This window comes from Miniopterus natalensis, chromosome 3 (assembly GCF_054644295.1).
Source record: "Miniopterus natalensis isolate mMinNat1 chromosome 3, mMinNat1.hap1, whole genome shotgun sequence".
Classification (NCBI taxonomy): domain Eukaryota; kingdom Metazoa; phylum Chordata; class Mammalia; order Chiroptera; family Miniopteridae; genus Miniopterus; species Miniopterus natalensis.
In genome coordinates this window covers 22054957-22075971 of record NC_142083.1, presented here as the reverse complement: position 1 = coordinate 22075971, position 21015 = coordinate 22054957, and the positions used below count along the sequence as shown (strand labels likewise).

General features: G+C 38.6%; 1 protein-coding gene across 1 annotated transcript in view; it reads right to left on the bottom strand.

The window, feature by feature from the left end:
• Positions 1-21015, bottom strand: part of CTNND2 (catenin delta 2) — a 688599-nt gene that overhangs the window by 421404 nt on the left and 246180 nt on the right. Inside the window, exon 3 of the mRNA XM_087815345.1 lies at positions 19102-19214. Coding sequence (XP_087671471.1) covers positions 19102-19214 — 113 coding nt within the window. The remainder of the gene's footprint in view (positions 1-19101; positions 19215-21015) is intronic.

The following is a 21015-nucleotide window of genomic DNA, read 5'->3' as shown; positions in this document are numbered from 1 at the left end:
TCACCTTTGTATCTTACAGAACCCCTTGCTCCTTGTGAGTAAGTGCTTTATAATTATTTGCAAGAGTCATTGAGAATCCCAGACGAAGCAGAGAAAACGGTTATTACCCGGACCTGTGGTAATAATGCCCATGTTCAACTCCCAAGGTAATTCTTTCCTACTGGTTTACCCCTACCTGAAAATGGAAATAATAGTTTATACTTACCTCATAGTTTGGTATGAGAAGTAGATAAGGTAACTCGTGAAAAAGTGCTTAAAACAGGCAAGGTTTCAATAGATATCAGCTATTATTATTATTTCAAAAATGACAAATGCCATAAACTAGTCTCTTATAGAATCAGAGTCCAGCACTTCCATAGAGACCAAGGACTAGACTACGGAATACAAAGCCGTTGGTCTGATCCAAAGCCCAGTGTGTACAGCACTGGGCATCTTTAATGAAGGAGAGAGGCTATTCAAAAACTCAAAGAGGAGGCCAAGGCCCTTGGCTGCATGAGGGAAGTCACCTGGGGCACCTTAAAAGCTCCTCTTCAGACTAGTGAAATCAGACTCCCTGAGCCAGGCTAGAGAACCGTTCCTGTAAAACATTCTTGGACCACACTTGACTATTACTTATAGTAGCTTGGCACTAGTTTCTAGGATAATGGTAAGTAACCATAAAAAAGTCACTTAAAGTAAAAGTTATATTCCAGAGTCGCCACACCCCAATTAGGAAAGTATGCCCATTCCATTTCTGACTTTGATTTCCTCAAACTGTGGCCACCTCCATAAAAGGATATCAAAAAACAGAGCACACTTCCCAAATTTAATTTAGTAACAGGAGTTTAGGGATCAGGGAAAAAGCATAACAAAGCCTTTAGCCTTAGAGAATTACAAATATGCTTGCATTTTTCTCTGAAGGGTTAGAGATAACAGACAGGAAATAGTTTTAGTTTTGATAAGGGAACATTTGGATATTACACCTATAGTAAATTGATTCTATTATTTGACTAAAATAAATTTTTCTCAAGGCATATGAATCCAAATGCATATCAGACCCCAGCAGTTGAGTTCTATATGCGACAAATCTCTAGTTCTCAGAGCTTTATTTTTCTACCCTTTTCCCCACTACTGACCCCTCAAGAAGTCTTTTTAGACATTTTTCCCCTCAATCTCCACCCCTACCCCCACCTCCAATGCAATTTTAACACCACAGATATACTACACATCTGTTTATGAACTGTGGCCTTCGGAAGACCACAGACCACTATAACATCTAAGGATTTTTTGCCCTCCCCAACAGAAAAAACAAGTTTTGCCCCCTTGGGGACATCACTGCCCCTTGTTGAGAATGTTTGTTGTAATTTAAATGGCTCTATCAGCCCAGAGCCTGAGCTCTGAGGGAGGGGTTGCTGCAAAGGAAATTCAAGAGGATACTCTCAAATCTGAGCATCAGTCAAGACTCACAATCAGTAATGAATTGTGTCCAATTCTAACTCCTTGCCCTATATCATGCTGTAGAAACTTACTGTCTGGTAAAAATAATCTTCTTTTGAGGGGAAAAAAATAGATAGAAAATGTAAAATAAAAGACTGACTCTATTCATTATTTCAAATATCCTTTTAGCATTGCAGATTGTTTGCTCACTATCTGAGTAAACTCTCAGAATGATAATTCTGTGTTCACTTTGTTTAGTGTTAAAATAAACAATTTGATGGCTACAGCTGCCAACATAAATTGGTAATATATAGCAGTCTTGCAAAATATTTTATTACTATCCACAACAACTTTCATTTACATCATACTTTACCATTTAAAAATCATTTTGCATATATTATCTTATTTAAATAATGGGAAGTTGGTGAAAGTCTTATGTATGCAATAAGAAGCTCAAGAAGGCATATAATCCAGTCAAGTTATTAAAATTATACTTTTGAACAAAATGACAATTTTGCTATACAACTCAACTCAAGCAATTTTCCAGTAAACGTATGAAAGAGAGCGGCTTCCATTTCCACTCATTCATTGTGTGTAAATCGAAACGCCACGCCTCTTCCGGTAGATCACAAAACCTTAATAATGCGCCACCCTGCCTCTGATTGCTTTGGGTCCTGCAAAACCCTCAGCAGGGAAAGAGAAGCTAAACATCTGGGGGGGGTGCCACAGGCTCTCCCCGAACTTCATTTCTGAATCCCAGTACTGTCATTTATTAACATGGGAGCTTCACAAAAAATTTCAGAATAAGCAAGATTTGTGATTGTTTGGCATCTGTAGAACTCAACAAACACATGCATGCACCCTCTAACTGTGCTCTGGGGTCATAAGCAGGTATTGGAAGTAAGTGGAATGAACGTCTGCCTATCAGTCTGATCATTCAACTGCAGCTAACATCACTGATTCTTCTCAGGTCTAACTTTGAAAACGATTCAGAGACAGACAAGTGGGCAGGTCCTCTTATCACCTTCTATGTAGGTTAAGTCTGTAAGCATTCCAGGCTGTAGAAATGTTTCTATATGTTGAAATATAATAGGAATTGATCATAAAAGCGATAAGCTGTGCTGTTCACTCAGGTAATTATTCCCCATATACATATATAGGTATTCCATGATTTAAGGAAGCTCTCGCAGGACAGCGGGGTTCAGGACAGAAGATAGAGATAAATCAGTATCTGTGTGTGTGTGTGTGAATAATTAGAAACAAAAGCCCTATATGACTGTATAATACCTGTTTGTAACAACTAGATAGTTTGAGGGCTTTCTATTGGCTGGTTTTGCTTTATTTGGTTGTGTTTTTACTCATTCATTGAATGGGATATACAAATGGTGGTATATCCATACAATGGAATACTACTCAGCCACAAAAAGCAATGAGCTATTGAAACCTGTAACAACTAAAACTTAATAGTTCTTTGTGATGAAACACTTAGCAAATTAGCAATGAAAAAGAATGACCTTAGCTAGAGAAAATAAACCTATAAAAAAACTACATTAAGCAAGTGATCCAGCAATTCCACTTGTAGTTCTATATCCAATAGAAATAAAAATATATGCACATAAACACTTGCATGTGAATGTCCAAAGCATCACTATTCGTAATAGTCCAAGATAGGAAACAACCTAGTGTTTAACAACAGGTTAATGGATAAACAAACAGTGGTATATCCGTAAAAAGGAATATTAGTAGGCAATGAAAATAAATGAAGCATTGATACATGGTTCAACATGGGTGAACTTTGAAAACATGATAAGTGAAAGGAGCCAATCATAAAAGACCTCATATTGCATGATTCCATTTATATGAAATGCCCAGAGAAGGCTGGGAAGGGGATGGAACTTCTTTTTGGGGTGGTGAAAATGTTCTAAATTTGATTGTGGCAGTGGTTGCAAGACTATATAAATATACTAAAAACAATGCTTTAGCACTTTAAATGCATGAATTGAGTGATACAGGAATTATATCTCAATAACCTTAAAAATAACCTTAGAGCAGTTTTTATAGTGCTAAAGATGAAAGGAATTCCATTAAATAAAAAAGATGACCCACTCTATCCCACTTCTTACCAGTATTAAAAGAAAACAAAACAAAGGATAGAAAATTTTAAAAGACAAAATACCATAATCTTCACAGACCATTCATACAAAAATCCTGTTGGATTCTATGAACAAATTACAGAAGTAATGAAAGAGTTTAGCAAGTTTGCTTGCTATGAGATCAATATATAAAAATCGATTGCATTTTTATATAAAAAAGAAAGTCTTAGCAGATGCACCTTATAAAAAAGATAGCACTTCCAAGATCAACAAAAACTCCAAGGAGCCTAAGAATGAATGAAACAAAGAACAGTGCATGGCCTTTAAGAAAAATGTACATACATCATTGAAAGGCATAATTAAATTAAGTGGGCTGACAGCAAGTCCATAAATAGGAAGACTCAGAATAGTCAAGCTGCAATTCTCCCCCAATTTCCCAGAAGTAGAACACACATAATGTGGAAATTTGATACATGGCAGAGATGACATTACCGCTTATGGGACAAATGGCAATCTGCTCAACAGCTGGTATTAGGACAAATCATTTATTTACATGGGAAAGAAGAAAATGAAATCTTTGCCTTATGCTAGGTCAATAAAAAAGGGTCAATTACAAATGAATTAAAGAATTTAATGTAAAAAGGTATAACTTTGCAATTATTAAAACATGGGAAAATGTTTTAATGTTGTTTTAGTAGGTAAGATTTCTTAAACAAGATTCCAAAAGCATCAATCTTAAAGAGAACAGGCTGATCAATTTAACAACACTAAAATAAGCACTTCCATTCATCAGAGGACTTCATCAAAAAATGAAACAGCAAACTGAAGAAGATGGTTATAACATTCAACTAATAAAATATTAGTATCCAAATTTATTGAGAATTAAAATAACCAGAAAAGCACCAATAGAGAAATGTACAGACATAAATAGGCATTTAATGGAAGAATAAAAATGAGTATTTAATAAATTTATAAAAGTGCTATTAGTGCAGAAGTCAGGGAAACGCAAACATCAAACCCACCATATTTGCTATAACAGCCCCAACATATACTTTGGAAAGAGCAAGTTTTGCTGAGTATATGGAGAAAAAGATTGTTCACTGCTGATGGGAATGTAAGTTTGTACTGCTACTTTTGAAAGCTTTTTGGCATTAGAGAGGAGTTGAAGATACTCCAGTCCTACAAGACAGCCAGTACTTTTCCGTGCACACCCAAGAGAGATACTTGTACCCCCTCACGAGGGCTCCCGCATAATTATGTCCCACACCATATGTTTCTAAAAGCAAAACCTGCAAAGTCTGCAAAGTTCTTCTCAGGAGAAAAGATAAATGCATTTGGCATACTCACATGATAAACTAGGAAGCATCAGCAAAAAAGAAAAAAAAAGAAAAAAATGCATAATCTACAAGCACCTATAGCAACACACAAAAAGACCTGAAAAACATTACAGTTGAGTTTTAAAGAAGCATGTTGCAAAGACTATGTAACCTAATCATGCACGAGTCAAAAACAGAAAAACCAAATAATATCTTGCATATCTGGGTGCATACGTTTGGAGAAACATAAAGAAATCTAAGGGAAAGAATAATATCTCAACGATATTCAGTTGAGAGCTTACCTCTGAGTTAGTTAGAGACACCATGAGGGAAGGGCAGAGAAGAGTCTCCGACTACTGACCAAATTCTATTCCTCAGCAGGGCTATAGCATTGCTTTTAAACCACACATGTAAAAATACCACACATTCTCCATTGTATATATCATAGACCATGTAATACTTGAATGCCACTATCTTAAAATAAAAGACTTGTTTTGAAAAATTGCTTATATAGAATAATCTTAATTTTTTCCTTCATTAATAAAGCTCTATTAATAAATGATAGCATTTAAAAAATAGGCTATCAGTCCATTTTAATAGAAGCCTTTTTTTAAAAATATATCTTTATTGACTTCAGAGAGGAAAGGAGAGGGAGAGAGAGAGAGGTAGAAACATCAATGATGAGAGAGTCATTGATCGGCTGCCTCCTGCACGTCCCCGACTGGGGATCGAGCCCACAACCCGGGCATGTGCCCTGACTGGGAATCGAACCATGATCTCCTGGATCCTAGGTCGATGCTCAACTGCTGAGCCATGCCTGGCTGGGCTTGATAGAATACTTTTATTTGGAAGTATCTTATTCTATCACTGTATTCCATTAGCATCTCAGAGTTTTATTTGGTTCTGTACTTTTCTAACTGAAAATGAAGGGATTCTCCCTGGGAATAATAATGCGAGTTAAATCTTCTGTGAAAAATGGTGCAGCCAATCCCCTGGCAGGAACACTGCCATCTCTTTTATAACTTACTTCTTAAAATTCCCTTATTTTGTAGTTTTTAATATTTCTTTTAAAACTTTCAAATATTCTATGGAGCTTCATTTCTTCATTAGTTTATAATTCCTTTGTTCAGACTCCATAAGTGCACACGAAACTAAGTTCTGATTGATTTTTTCCCTCTGGAATGCTAGTTCATTAGCCAAATATAATAACTATTTGAAATGGTCAGATTTAAGCTTAAAATACACTTGTGTCCTTACCCCAAAGGGTAGATTAAATAGAATTGAACTCATTCAATTCTCTCTCTTGAATTTTGATCCTGCATTTGCTGTGTCCTTAGTATTAAGTGATTGATCATGCACATGAAGGTTAACTTGATTATAACATCCTGTTAGAGACACTAAAGAGAGCAGTTTCAACAAGGAAAAGATCTTGTTCACATCCCTACTAGGTAAAGTCACATCCTAAAGGGCAGCATTAAGATGACACGAGGGCAGGAAATTTACTTTCCTCATTCAGAACTGTACTCCTAGTGTCTATTACACACACATAGTTGGTCCATGATCTACATGTGTTGAATGAATGAATGAATGAATGAATGGTGGATTAATGAGGTCTTCCACTCCTTCCACTCATAAGGGGGGACTTTATAAACCCAAGTACCTATTGATTTTTCCTTGTTTTGCTGACCCCAGCAACCCATTCACAAGGACATGGGCAGCTCTTCTCTGAATTAGGAACTGAACAGGCAGACGTCATTTAGACACAAGTTCCAGAGGGAAGCCATTAGCTTCCAAGATCCATCAAAGTCTCCGCAGCTTTAAAAATGCTAACCATTCAAATGTTTAAATAATGTTGAGATCCTCTTAGCCCACTTTCATCTCGTTTGTAAAATTTGTTTCTAGTACCAGGTTACAAAGGTATTAAATGAAACATTAATAGTAGGACACAGCCACTCAAAATTACAGTGACCTTGAGCAACTATCCACTTGAGGGCAAATCCAGTTTTTGCACTGATGAGACAGGGTCTTAAACAGGGTGATGCTTCAGTGAATCATGACTATATTATTACATACATATTGTTCACCCATTAATTTAAGAACATCTCTTTACTGTGGTGTTCCCTGGCAGAGAATGCCAAGAGTTAGAAACTCTGTCTTCAGTTCGCTTGATGTTGTCATAGCCAGCCACTAAATAAAAGAAAAAAGAAGAAAAGGTATAAAACAACATCTCTCTGTGAAGATGAGGGCATTTCCTATCTCCTTGTGCATGGGACAGGTAAGTAATAACTATAATGGTCATGGCAATTCATCAATTAATTAATTAGGAAGAGGACTGGCTCATATACATCAAATATTTTCTCAGAGACAAACGCTGTTATTTGTTGTAAACACATTTTCACATGCACATCTCACAATGAGCCTCTAAGGTAAGTACTATCTTCCTAACTTACAGGCAGATACGTGGAGTTTCTGGAGGACCAGTGTCACACAGATAGCAAGGAGCAGATCTGAGTTGGAATCTAAAACTTAAAGGCCCCAAACTCCAATGTCATAAACAGCACCCTGTGCCACTTCCTAAAATTAGAGACGCTAAAGGGAGCAGTTTCAACAAGGAAAAGATCTTGTTCACATGCCTACTAGGTAAAGTCACATCCTAAAGGCAGCATTAAGACGAATGCCCTCCTTCAGTGCGCACTGGGCATTTATGACATGGCAGGCAATATGTGCCTCCCAAAAGACAGAATGAAACTTCTCCTTAAATGAAGAGTGTCACAATGACAGTGAGTTTTCCACAGGTGGAGACCAGCACTTACACATTAGAGACAGAAGGTTAATTGCTAAGTTTTGAGTAAAACTGGCAGTCAATCCCTTGGATAGAGCTTTCCAATAAAATCTTGCTGAGAGTTACATTCTTGAGTTAGTGCGTAAGACTAAGCAACAATGTGTGAGGATTTTTAAACTTCCTCAGCTCTTGAGGTACTAAGCAAACAGATGTTGGAGAAGGCTGGGACTTATGAATACAGCTTTACTGTCAACAAATTAGGCAACATCTTTGCTGCCTGCTGCTAATGCAGCAATCTCTTACATTTAAAATTCTATGATGGTTCCTCCTGGATAAAAGGGAATTTGAATACATTCACATACATGAAATAAAAAAATCAACGGTTCCTTGTTGCAAATGGGCAATGCTTGTGATGGAAGCTAAGCTCATAGTGTTAGCCTAGCTTACCAAATGTGTAATTTTTTTGAAATAAATAATTTTGCAACCCTACGTTGTCTCTTTGATACAAGTAAGTCCCCAGACCCTGCCAACTCTAACTCTGAAACCACTGTAAGAGCTTGGGACCTTGGTTGAAGTTTTCTGACCTACCTCCTGGACAAGAGCTACCATCTCTCATTTGCGCTGTCACCAGCCTCCACAAGCTTCAATCCATTCTCCACACAGCTGGCAGGAGCAGAGCTGATTTCATCACTTCCTTGGGTAAAATCATCTTCCATGTTCTACTGCCCAGTCAACAAAACCCAGAGTCTCCAGGTCTCTGGCTTGACCCCTAGAGCTGCTCACAGAATGGTTACGTCTGTCCGTAACTTCATTCAACACCACTCTGCCCCTGGGGTTGCTATTCCACTCACACTGCTTCCAAACAGACTCTTGTCTTCCTGACTTTCCCTCTCCCCTCTAAGCAGTGCCTTTGTCCTATTTCATTCCCTGACAGTATTTCACTTCATTGACACACAAATACCTGTCTGTGACACCATCCCTGGCATGACTTCCTGTCCTCTTCACGTCACCAAGGAATTTTATCATGCTTTCCAAGCTTAGATGTCTCTCTCTGTGTTTGGCAATGAACCCCTGGAGGCCAGGAGCCGCACTGAATTCATGCATGAAGCCCAGGAGTGCTGACTGGCATGCTGGACCCCTAGAAGTACTTCAGAACATTCTTTAAGTGGGACCGGTGGTTATTTCTTAAGAGGCCCACTGCACGTGATTTCTCAATGTGAAACACTCTGTTCCTGTTCCCTAGCTTTACCCCAGGATTTAGTCAAACTAGAAAAAACATCTAGACCATCTGAGGCAGTGGACATCATACTTACAAACTTCTTTTAGACCGTGCTTCCCCAAATATGAAGTCCATGCCTTGACCTAACTGGAGATTTCCATGTAAAAAAAAACAAACTATTTACACATATACATATATTGACACCGATCTGCCTTCCACTGAGGCGCCAAATCTATTTGGTAATGTCCTGCTATCCTCATTTCTTAATCACTTTGACATGTTACTTAATTTCAAATAATGTCCCCGCACTGAAACATTCAGATGTGACTTGCTGCCTATAACGAAAGATTTGATTGAGATGAAGAAGAGCTCGAGAGCAGAGCTAGACAAACCTAGACACCCATCTTTTCCTATTTTAAGATGAGAAAATTGAGGCCCAGAAACCCCAAATGACTCGCCCCAAGTGACACCCTGAGTGTGTTGACGCCATACCATGATCCCTCTCGCTTATAAAAACGCTCCCCTGCTCTCCCCCCGCCGCCATTCCACATTATTCACTGGGACACGCGACGTTCACGGGGCACAGCAAGCTCTCCTCGCCCAGTGCTGGCGGCTCAAGTTCTCTCTCCTGAGCGACTCAGGTGCCCGTTGCTATTTTGTCGGTTGCAATGTCCCTGGTTACCAATCCTCTGAAATAAGTAAAAAGGAACAAACAAATATGAAGTCTTTTGACAATTATGCAACAGCGAAGGCGTCGCCTGCAGCTCCAGCAGTGGGTAGAGAGGCGCGTCCCGTGGCGCCATGTGGCTGTTCATCTACATCATGACAATGCGGTGCTATCCCGATACCTCATTTCAGCCCATAGAGGGAGGATCATTTTCCAATCTTTCACAGAAATATTAAGAAAGAGACTTCAATGAAAAGATGATCTTTATATTATTCAGGAAGGAAAAATGGATATGATTTGCTAGTAACAGTGTGAAAACGGTTACTTACATTTTGCATTTAATCTTCACAAAGTTACAGAGGAGATTATTCCCATTTGTGTAGATGAGAAAAATGAAATTCAGAGACATCAGCAAAGCCTGGCAATACCACAGAAACACAATAATGATATTTACCTCTAGCTGATGAAACTCAAACTTCACCTTTCATATCTCTAAGTTAAAAATGTTCTCAGGATGAGAAAAAATATGAAGAATCTTATGGACTAATTAAATTTATAAAAATTCAGTTCTCTATAAACCAGAATATTGAATTTCAAAATATATTAGAGTTGGTTTTCCTAAAATACCTGTTCCATAATGCAAAACCTCAAAGTAATATTTGGTACGACGGTTGTTATTTGTAAAATTAGTATTAGTTTTTTACATAAGGTGTGATTTTGGAAAACAGTCAGGCTTCAAAATTGATGCAGAAGAGTTGATTTAGTAGTTAGTATAAGACATATACCAAATGAGTACAAGCATTCAATCTTTTTCAAGACCCACATCAAACTCTCCAGACACTGACTATTCGTTAACCCACCGAAACCTAGAACAATGTGTTTAACATGTGCTGTCCACTGAATCCACACGCTTTACAGTGATACCTAATCCCAATGTGATGTTGTTAGGAGGTGGGTCTCTGGGAGGTGATTAAGACATGATGATGGAGCCCTCATGAATGGAATCAGTACCCTTATAAAAGACACCCTACAGTGCACCCTAAACCCTTCCACTATGTGAGGACACTTCACAAAACCTGTGAACCTGGAAGCAGGCTCTCAGCAGACACCACCTTTTCCTGTGCCATGACCTTGGACTTCCTTGCCACCAGAAATGTGAGAAATAAATTTATGTTGTTTATAAGTCACCCAACTTATAGTACTCTTTTATAGCAGCCTGGAGAGACTTAGACAATAGGATAATTAACATTTTATAGACATAAGTATTAGTATAATTTGTTTATTGGCCATTTGCAAGAGAATACTGAATACTTGCTCTGGATGCATTTAAAAGTAGTGATAGTGTATACTATTAACACCCTTTACCTTAATTGTATAAGAAGGAATCTCATAAACATATTCAGATAAAGAACTTCAAAATAACTGTAATTATCGGGATGTGAGGTGAAAGAGAAAGAAGCAGCAAAAAATTAGTCCAAAAATGTTCGTATCCCCAGCGCGAAAATGAACTGGGGTTATTTAGATGGTTATTTACAACATAATTCTAGACACGATTTAAGACTGAACAATAGCATTGTGGTGAGGCATCTTAGCGTGTGTGCTGGGGAAATAAAGATGCCTAGGGTCAAAAATCAATGTCTGGTCACTACATCTATAATATTAAATAATAAGATGTAACTCACAGGGTTCATTAGGAGTAAATGGCATGATCTATATAAGCCAATTAATGTTGTGCCTGGCCTGTGGAAATCGCTTGATAAATACTACCACTGTAATTATTAATTTATCACTATTATTGCTATTGTTATCACTATTATCATCATCTTCTTAAGATCAGAGTGACAGTATGAGACTAGGTCAACCACAGCTCCACACACAGAGTGCATCAAACCAACAGGCCCTGGTGTCTGGGGGCCATTTTTAAAAGAAAACTAATTAGAATAAATAGTGGCACATAATATTCTGATCTCGCTTGGTCACAGGAATATATAATATTTGATATGAATTATAATTTATTATATATGTGTCATATATGAAAGATAAATATTCTGGACTATAGAGAGATGGAAATATTTACAGGTTAATATAACATATAATGAATTTTCTGAAACAATAGCAGTGAGAATAGAATAGGAATAAAGTACTGTATACTTATTCATTCAGTGTTGACTGAGCAGTTGCGTGCTGGCCATTCCTGGGCATACACTCCCAGTCTCTGCGCCTGAGGAATTAGAGAGCAGTGGAGAAAACGGAAGAGGGCAGCGCCGACCCGGGCTCACTGTGGGTGAGAAGGCAGCAGCTTTGAGCCGGGTTGTAAATTCTGCTACAGGATTAGGAGTTTGAAGGACACTAGGGTACTATGGCGGTGGCTCAGCACGGTGACCTCGGACTCTAGGCAGAGTGGGAAAGGCTCAGAGGCCTGACAACTGGGAGAACAAAAGAAGACGAGAGAAATAAGTGCTTCCCAGTTAAACAAGCAACAAATGTAAATGGTCTGGCTCTCTCCGAACGAGAAAGAGATCTGAGTGGAGACCTGAGCAGAAATGTGACGGTGCTGGGAAGCATGAACGTGAACCCTGAGGGCCCAGAAAGTATTCTAGAATATTCCTCCTGATTTATGTAGGGAAAGGGAAAAACTGTAATAGGAAACCCTAAAATAAAAATATCATTAAAAGCAAGCTATGAGAGGCCAGGAAACTGAAAAAATAGATAGTCAGACAGACAGACAGAGATAGATAGATGATAGATAGATGATAGATGATAGATAGATAGATAGATAGATAGATAGATAGATAGATAGATAGATAGATGATAGATAGATGATAGATAGATAGATGATAGATGATGATAGATAGATAGATGATAGATAGATGATAGATAGATAGATAGATAGATGATAGATAGATAGATAGATAGATAGATAGATAGATAGATAGATAGATAGATAGATATAGATAGATGATAGATAGATGATAGATAGATAGATAGATAGATGATAGATAGATAGATAGATAGATAGATAGATAGATAGATAGATAGATATAGATAGATGATAGATAGATAGATAGATAGATAGATAGATAGATAGATAGATAGATAGATAGATAGATAGATAGATAGATAGATAGATAGATAGAGATAGATGATAGATAGATGATAGATAGATAGATAGATAGATAGATAGATAGATAGATAGATAGATAGATAGATAGATAGATGATAGATAGATAATAGGGAAAGATGGTGGGACATGGGTTAAGATAAGAAGAACAGGGGTTCATGAAGGGACTTAAGAAAACTAGGAATATCCTTGAGGAAGGTGTCTGCTCTGGAATTTAGATGGGAAGGAAACGAGAAAAACACTTGTTTCAAAATAACAAAGTTGGCAATGCAGAGAACAATGTGAAAATATGTCCATAGTCTTTATATTTTGTTTTTTTTTCTTGTTTTTATAATGAAGCAGACATTCTAAATGACTTCACAAATATCACTGCACTGTTAATTCTGATTGTCAGTTCAATAAACTAAATGTCTCATTTAAATAAATCAGTATGACTTTGTTGGAAGAGTGATATTTTGACCACATGAGAAATGATCATGGGAACGAACAGTTATTCTCTAATTCTAATATAAAAAATGTATTTAATAAAAATTAAATTAAAAAATAATGCAATTGAAAGTGACTTCTTTCTTTCTTTCTTTCTTTCTTTCTTTTTTTTTTTTAACTGGTAATCATATATTCACTGGTGGTAAGAACCTAGAATTCTGACTGTGAGTGATTTTTAGCCTTTGACTAGATGGCTGTGTTTGGAAATGTGTGTATATGTATAAACACCAACATAATAAAAAATTAAAACACCAAAACTTTTCAAAGTAATTAATCATCTAAGATGTCTGGTTTTCAAAATAAAATATTTGGATCTACTTATTCCTTCCGTGTTTAAAAAGAATACATGTCAGTATCTACTTTTTAAAATACCGTATCCTATAGAAAAATTTTACAAATGCACAAAATGCCTGATTTTGAGAAACAATTATATTCATGTATGATTTATTTCCTTAAGAGAGTTCAGAGGCCATTCTTTTAAATATATACATTTCATTGTGACATAAATGTATGGAACTACGTGACTTACGTTTCTTCGCCACTAACTAATTTAACCAGAAGTCCATATTTTCTCTAAAATAAGCCTGGGTTCTTTGCAGCTATGAAAAAGATCTGTACACTATTTATAGAATTGTTGGCACCTGGGCTCACGGAACTTAGTTAATGAAGAGAACGACCTTTGATAACATTTGTAACATTAATTCCTTTTGTATTCCACTTGCTGAAATATGGCAGATATATTTGTGGAAACGTGCTTGCAAAAAATTCCATAGCTCATCTGTGGGAAAGAAAGAGCAAGATATTTTCATGTATATATTACATCTTGTCATTTTAAAATTACATAATCCAATCAGAGTCTTGGGCATCCACGTTATAAAAGTAGTGAGGTTAAATGATTGCTTTGTTTAGTTGTCCTTCTTCTACATGAAATAACGACCCCCTTCCACATTCAAATACCTCCGCTTCTTAGAATCAACACCGCATATTGTTTTAAAATGTAAATCCAAAGGCATGTGTATATGCATGAAAAATAAAGTTGGTCATATAAATTAAACTTTCCAATGGGATACAGATAGTCACAGAGTAAAATTTATTTTCTTTAATAAAAAACTTTCATAATTCAACTTGCTATAATATACAGGTGAGGCAATAGTAGGTTTACAGTTGTGAGTATGCGAAACACAGAGTTTATTCTTGTATTATTATTTGTTACTGTATTATTTTCCAAACAACTGCAAACCTGCTTTTGCCTAGCCCTGTGCATCTAATACAACCTAATGAAAAGCACTGTATTAATTCTCCATTATTGCATAACCAATTACTATCAACCGAGAAGCTTCAAACATTAAAACAATGTCCATTTTTTTAACTTACAGTTTTGTAAGTTTTGTAAAGTTCAGTGTCTTGCAAGGTTATCACTGGAGTTTGCCCTGGGTTACTTTCCTGTCTGGAGGTTCTAGGGAATAATCTTCCAAATTCATTCAGGTTGTGAAATAAATTCAATTCCTTTTGGTTATAGGACTGAGGTCCCCTTCTCTTTGCTGGCTGTAAGTTGGGGTCATTCTCAGACCCTAGGAGCCATGTGCACTGCTACCCACACCAGCAGGGAAGACTTTATCATGTGACGTCAAATTTCTCTAGCATTGAATTTCTGACTTCCTTCATCTCTGAGCTCTAGACCACTGCCATCCTCATCGTCTTCATCATTGTTGTGTCATCATCATCATCATCATCATCACCATCAAGTCTTTCAAGAGTCAGGTCTTCTTTAGGAGGAGTTTATAAGATAGGTCCAACTGTGATTTGAATCTATTTCTCTCCCATTATGTTTTTGGTGCCCATGAGAATCAAGGGGTATAAGTAGACATCAATTTTGTTGTCCTTAAATTTTCAGTAGCACTTGCGGAATCTCTACACATCCTTTGACTGAAGGTTAAAATATTCTGTGTCAAGGAACCTCTAGTAGGGTCAACAGAGTCTCATCCCCGGTGCTTTGTTAAGTTCTAACGACTCCCAAGAAAGGGGCACCTGCCCCAGTCTGGACTGGTCAAGAAGGCCTTCAGAAGGGTGTGCGCCCTCAGCCGAGTATCTAGAATCATAGGAGGAGGGGACCAGGAAAAAAGGGGAGGGTATTCTAGATGGAAGGGATCACTCAATCATAGGCACCAACTGGGAAAGAGTGGTGTATTTATGGAGTTGCAGAAGTGGGAAAGGAAGGTCCTTCATAGACATGGTTCTGATTTATAAATATACAGATCAAACTCCCACCACAGGGAGGACAGGTTTGTGCAGACTGCAATCAGAGGGATGAGTCAGAATATTGTTACCGGGGTCTGTGCAGAGTATGACAAAGGCATGGACACAGGAAGGTCCTTAGACAACTGAACTTATAAAACCAACTCTGGGGTCCCAGCCTGAGAGGGAATAAATGGCTCATAGGGTTGCTAGACCAAGACCTCGTGGATAAGCCTTTGCTTGAGGGACAGGTGTGAGCCAAGTCATCACAAATGGTGAGAGGGTTGGAGTGGGCTGCTAGCAAGAGGGACTGGATCATGACCCTAAATAAAGGGCACCATCAGCATAAATAATGTAGCCTCAGGTCTAAATGGTTCCGAGCAATCAGGGAGAAGGTATGCAACCAGACTGGTTGCAGAAGGGAGAATATTCTAACAGCTTCGAAAGGTTTGGGCTGGAAGTAGAGTGAAGAAAGTCGAAATAGGAAGAAATAGTGAAATTTTAGCTGCAGTGAGAGCATCAGTAATTTCTTTTTAGAAGAATGGTAACACTTAGACGACCACTAAATGATCCGAATTCTGGAAGCTACGGTATGCATTTGGATGCTCGGAAAAGTCTGAGAAGCGTTTAAGAGCTCACGATGGTCCTACTTGTGGTTCTACCCTCAATACTTGGATGCAGAAGCTGATATTCGGCAACACCGGATCCAGATTCTCCCTTCTCCAAATCCTCAGTGTTGTCATTTTTTATTTGATTGACTATTATAAAGTTGACAGTCATAAATGCACACTAATAACATTTTTCCATCAGTTTAGACTGTCAGTGTGATGACCAAGAATGAGGTCTCAGGAATCAGATGAAGCAATGTCCTATCACCAATGAAGGCAGAGGAAAACCAAACTATAATGATCATTTTTACCATTTATATAAAAAGCCTGAAAAGTATTTGACTTTATTTTTTCTATGAAACTCTTACCCCTCCCTAACACCTCTACAAAGTATGAAGCATTTAAATTATCAGACTTCTTTACCTACCCTCCTTTTTCAAACATTGTTTATATTCTTTTCTTTTTTTTTTTAATTTTTAAACATCCCTTTTGATGTGCTAACTAGGTTAGTCTATCACCCTTAATAAAGACTTGAATTTCCAAAGGCATATGTCTGAAGCTGAGCAAACAACTAGGTTATGGCCAAAAAAAAAAAAAAAGAAAGAAAAAAGAAAAACAACACACAATGGAAGCTATGCATTGGAATTTCTCCCGTGAAATATCAGTAAATTGCCTGTACTATTCAAATGCAGATTCAAACATTAGAGATTTCCAAAATACAAAATAAGTAGGCTTGATGAAGTCCGAATATTATAGAGGTATACGGTGGAGGAAATAATTTGGCAGTATCGGCTGTACCTACCCTATTCCTTGGTACACATTTAACCAGAATGCCTGATAATGCACTATGAGCTGTGAGCTAAGGACACCAGATGCAGCGTGAAGAACTGAACACTGTCATGGGTAATTTTTTCTGTCTACTTTGGTAGCTCACTGACGTGTTCTATCCAAGATACTTTGGACCCCAGAAAAGAAATCAACTCAAATCAAGTGGGGTGGGGGGTTAAAGAATTTAAAAGGAAATATCATAGATGCGACACCTGCAGCCAGTCCTAGTGATAACCAAAGTGCTCTCTTTGACATTCAGGAACAATATGTTCTCTGTCTGTGGGACTGCTCTCTGTCCCCAGATTCCTCCACTAGCACACAAACCACAGGGCACCATCCCCTAGCGCTCACCACTGGATGTCACAGACTTGGGGTCACTGATTTCACAGGAACAGGAGCCCAATTTCTTACAGGCTTGTTACTGCACAGATTGCCCTTGGGTTAGACATTCATTTCTGATCCGATCAGAAGTTGGGATTGAGGTACAGGACACAACATGGTCCCCCAGACCTGCTCCCACCAGGGACTGGGGGTGGGTGAAACAACATAAAAGATGTACAGTATGCAAAAATATCCCACAGAAAAACCAGGAGTATGCATTCAACAGGTAATCTGACCAATCAGTAAACAACGGGTTTCAGAGCCAGATAGATGCTAATTCAGTGGGGCTTATGAGCCCAGAAAACAGGCTTTGCTTCTGAGGAGGTGGTCAGCAAGGACAGCCAGCTCTTCAGTACAGGTACTAACACACACACATACTTATAAATGTTATTTTCCTCCCTACCTTAGATCACGACCTTCCACCTTCCAGTCAACCCTCCGAACACAATTTCAAGTGGACACAAATGACTTTTCCCTTTTCTTGTCCACCATGCTTCTGCTAATTTGGGTGTTCAGACAAGTCTGTGATGCACTTAAGAGATCACAATTTACCTACTTTCTGCTTCTTACCCCCGAAGTCCTATGGAAGTGGATATGCTTCCACGTACTCCAAATACGGCTTTGCAATAGAAAAAGATATCCTTCCAAGTGACCTAGTCCAACAAGAAGAGTTGCAATGATTTCTATTTAAAGGTTTACCACTGTTCCAGGAAGCCAAGAACAATGTTAAAAGACTAATGCCAGGTGCCTCCAAAATGAAACATTCCAACTACAAACCTACTCTGCGACGATAAATGCTTTAGAGCAATGGAAACGATGATGTTTTAATTCTTTTGTGGCAGCAGGTAGCTAAGCGCTCACCGAACTCAAGCTCCTGCTTCCTAAGCGGAGTGGGTGTAGACCCCAACACTAGGAATCCCCACCCCACTCCCATCTAGGAGAGACACCATGTGACTGGTGCTCACCAACGGGGTGTGGGTGCAGCGATGTGTTTGACAAGGAGGCCACAGGAGCCCTCAAGACAGAAGCTGGGTCCTTGCTCAGGGCATAGAGGGGAAGCAAGGAAGCAGCTCCCTGACAAGCATTCTCTGCCTCTACCTCTCGCATGCATGAAAAGCAATCAGCTACTGTGTTAAGTTACTATAATGCTGCCGTTGATTTGCAGCAGTAACTTGTTTCCTTAACCAAGACACTTCCCTAAAATGGAGTACCAAAAACAGCATAGAACAAGATGACAGGAAAAGTACAATGCATTTCTGAGAAATGAAAGTTGACTTCTAGAGCTTTATGTATGTTTATTTCACACACACGCTCACTCACACTTTATTTTTAAATATAAAAAACAAGGTCTTAGGTGTGTAATTTAGTTTGTGGCCAATTGACTATATTTTGTTTTGTTTTATTTTTAGATATTTCTAAACTAATCTCTAACTGAATAACCATTCTATCTATGGATCTGAAAAGTTTTTTACACGTGGCAATTGAATGCGTGGTTAACGCGGGAGGACCGATTTTACTATTTCGCACCATATATTAGCAAACAATATAGGTTACATCACAATGTTGTCTCTTTCATTTCCAGAACCTGCAGCTCTGAATCATTTTTAGAAAAGAAAAACTGGGAGACTGATACGGCATCTCCTGATTTCAGTCAACCTGACTGAACTAAAAGCCTTCTTTTGTGTAAAATTACGCATCATTTGCATTCAGGGCAGGGATTAATTTGGCTAAAGGAGTTTCAAGTACAAATCAGGCTATTTCGGGCATCTTTTGAGCATCTTAAATCAGGTCAGTTACAATTCTTTCCCGGCGTCTGAGTGCACGTTCAGCTCCGCTCCTGGCTTTGCAAGGAGAAGATAACAGCCCAGCTGAGCTTCCCCGGCCCCTGAGGGCGCAGACCCCGGGGGGGGGGGGGGGGGGGGGATGGGCGGGATGGGGGGGCCCAGTACCTGATGCTGCTCATGCTGCCCGTCTCCGACCCCAGCTTGCATCTCTCCAGCTGGCTCGCCACGATTTGGCGTTCTGCCTCCAGCTCGCGAGTCAGTCTTTCGAACTGTAATTCCTGAAAGAAAACCACCGGAGAGATTAATTCCATCATCTACATAAAAAGAGGGATTCAGACCCAAACGGCAGGATGGTCCAGGGGAAAAATCTGATTTACGAAGATGTGAAATTTGAGAAAGGAGAGTGTTGATGCGGAATCCAAGAAGGGTTTGCAGTTCGCAGAGACCCGAGTTTGCATCCCAGGCCTGGGGCCCCTTAGCCGCAGGGCCTTGAATAAGTTATTTAATCTGCAGATCAATTTTATCATCTATAAAATGGACTTACAATGCTCTTTTCATAAGGACTAAACGAGACACTGTCCATGGAAAGTAGCCTTTGCTATGTTTGGCGGACGACCAGCACCCCCCAGATACCAAAAGTGAAACATTTAATTTTTTTAGGAATATAGTGTTTATTTCCTATCGGCCTTCAGGTGGCCTCACTATACTAATTTGATCCCCATATTAGTTACACACTGCAGACTGAAGAAAGGTAACGCTTAAACCTACACCGCTTTATGCTTTAGATTTCAGCAGAATGCAAGGATACTGACTCCACACAGGGTAGTTACTAAGGGAATAACCTTTGAGATTCTGCTATATCATTTTAAAAAACAGCCAATTAAACCAATGAAGAATGGTTCTACAAAGCGGCCCGAAACCCACTGTCCAGGGATTAACGTTATTGAAAAATGATTCAGTGAGCACGTCAAGAATCTTAGCTGTTCCAACTACTGGGCTTTGTACCATATTTTAGTCTTTAGACTTTGCCATACACTTCCATTTTTAAGTAAATATAATCATAGCAAATCATGTGTTTTAACTAAACATTTCAAGAAATGTTTTTACAACACCACATTTAACTTCTTTTTAAAAGTAAACTATCTGCCCAGAAACGTTTTGGTGAGTGGAAAACACGAGTGTTGAAAAATACTGAAACGTAGGGTTGGGGTCAGTTTGGAAAACTGAAACTCCCAGCACTGCAAGGGTTTGTCTTTCCAGAAAACATGAGTTATTTTTACTCACTACCCTGGGACACTCATGGGTGAGACCTTTAAAAAGCAGGATATATTGTGTCCTCTATATGTATTAAAAATATCCTTGCTCTTTTCTGTAAGATATATATATTTTTACACTATTTAGGGGATCTATGTAAGAGACACTCTCCATACGACAGCTCAACTTTTCCCTTAGGGTGCTAAAACTTAGGAAGCATGCTGTTGTGTGAGATCAAACTTTTATTCTCATATATCCAAAGGGACACCAAAGATCATTTGTAAAGAATGAACACCAAGACCTCCGCTGAGCTTTTTTGTGCGGCTAGGCTTCCCTTCTCCCTTCAAGTTCTGCTCTTTTTTTGGTCAGTTTCTTTCCACAAACAATATGCAGGTTCTAGAAGATTTTTCATTCCCAGGTTTTATAACATATCATCTTAAATTTCTGTGTAGAACAGGAAACCAACTTTTACCTCTGACTTGATAACACCTTAAAAACATAATAGCTGAGGACTATCGATAATTCACTATTGGTATTCTTTAAAGGACTTTAATGGGCTGCACGTTTGCATTTGTTAAAATAGCCCAACACTGCAAGACAGCGCAGCGTTCTGAGTCGGGACTCAAAACCCTTCTCGGCTTCTGCTGGGCAGACACCGTCTGTGGCTGTGTCTGCTCAAGGCTGTGACCTCACTACATACTTTCTCCACTTCAGTCTTATGGGTGGGAGGTGACAGGACAGTTTTTCTTTTGCAGGCTGCCTTTTAAATACAGTCACAATTCCCAGTGCTCCTCATCACTTTGTATGGGTCTGCATTTCCATCTG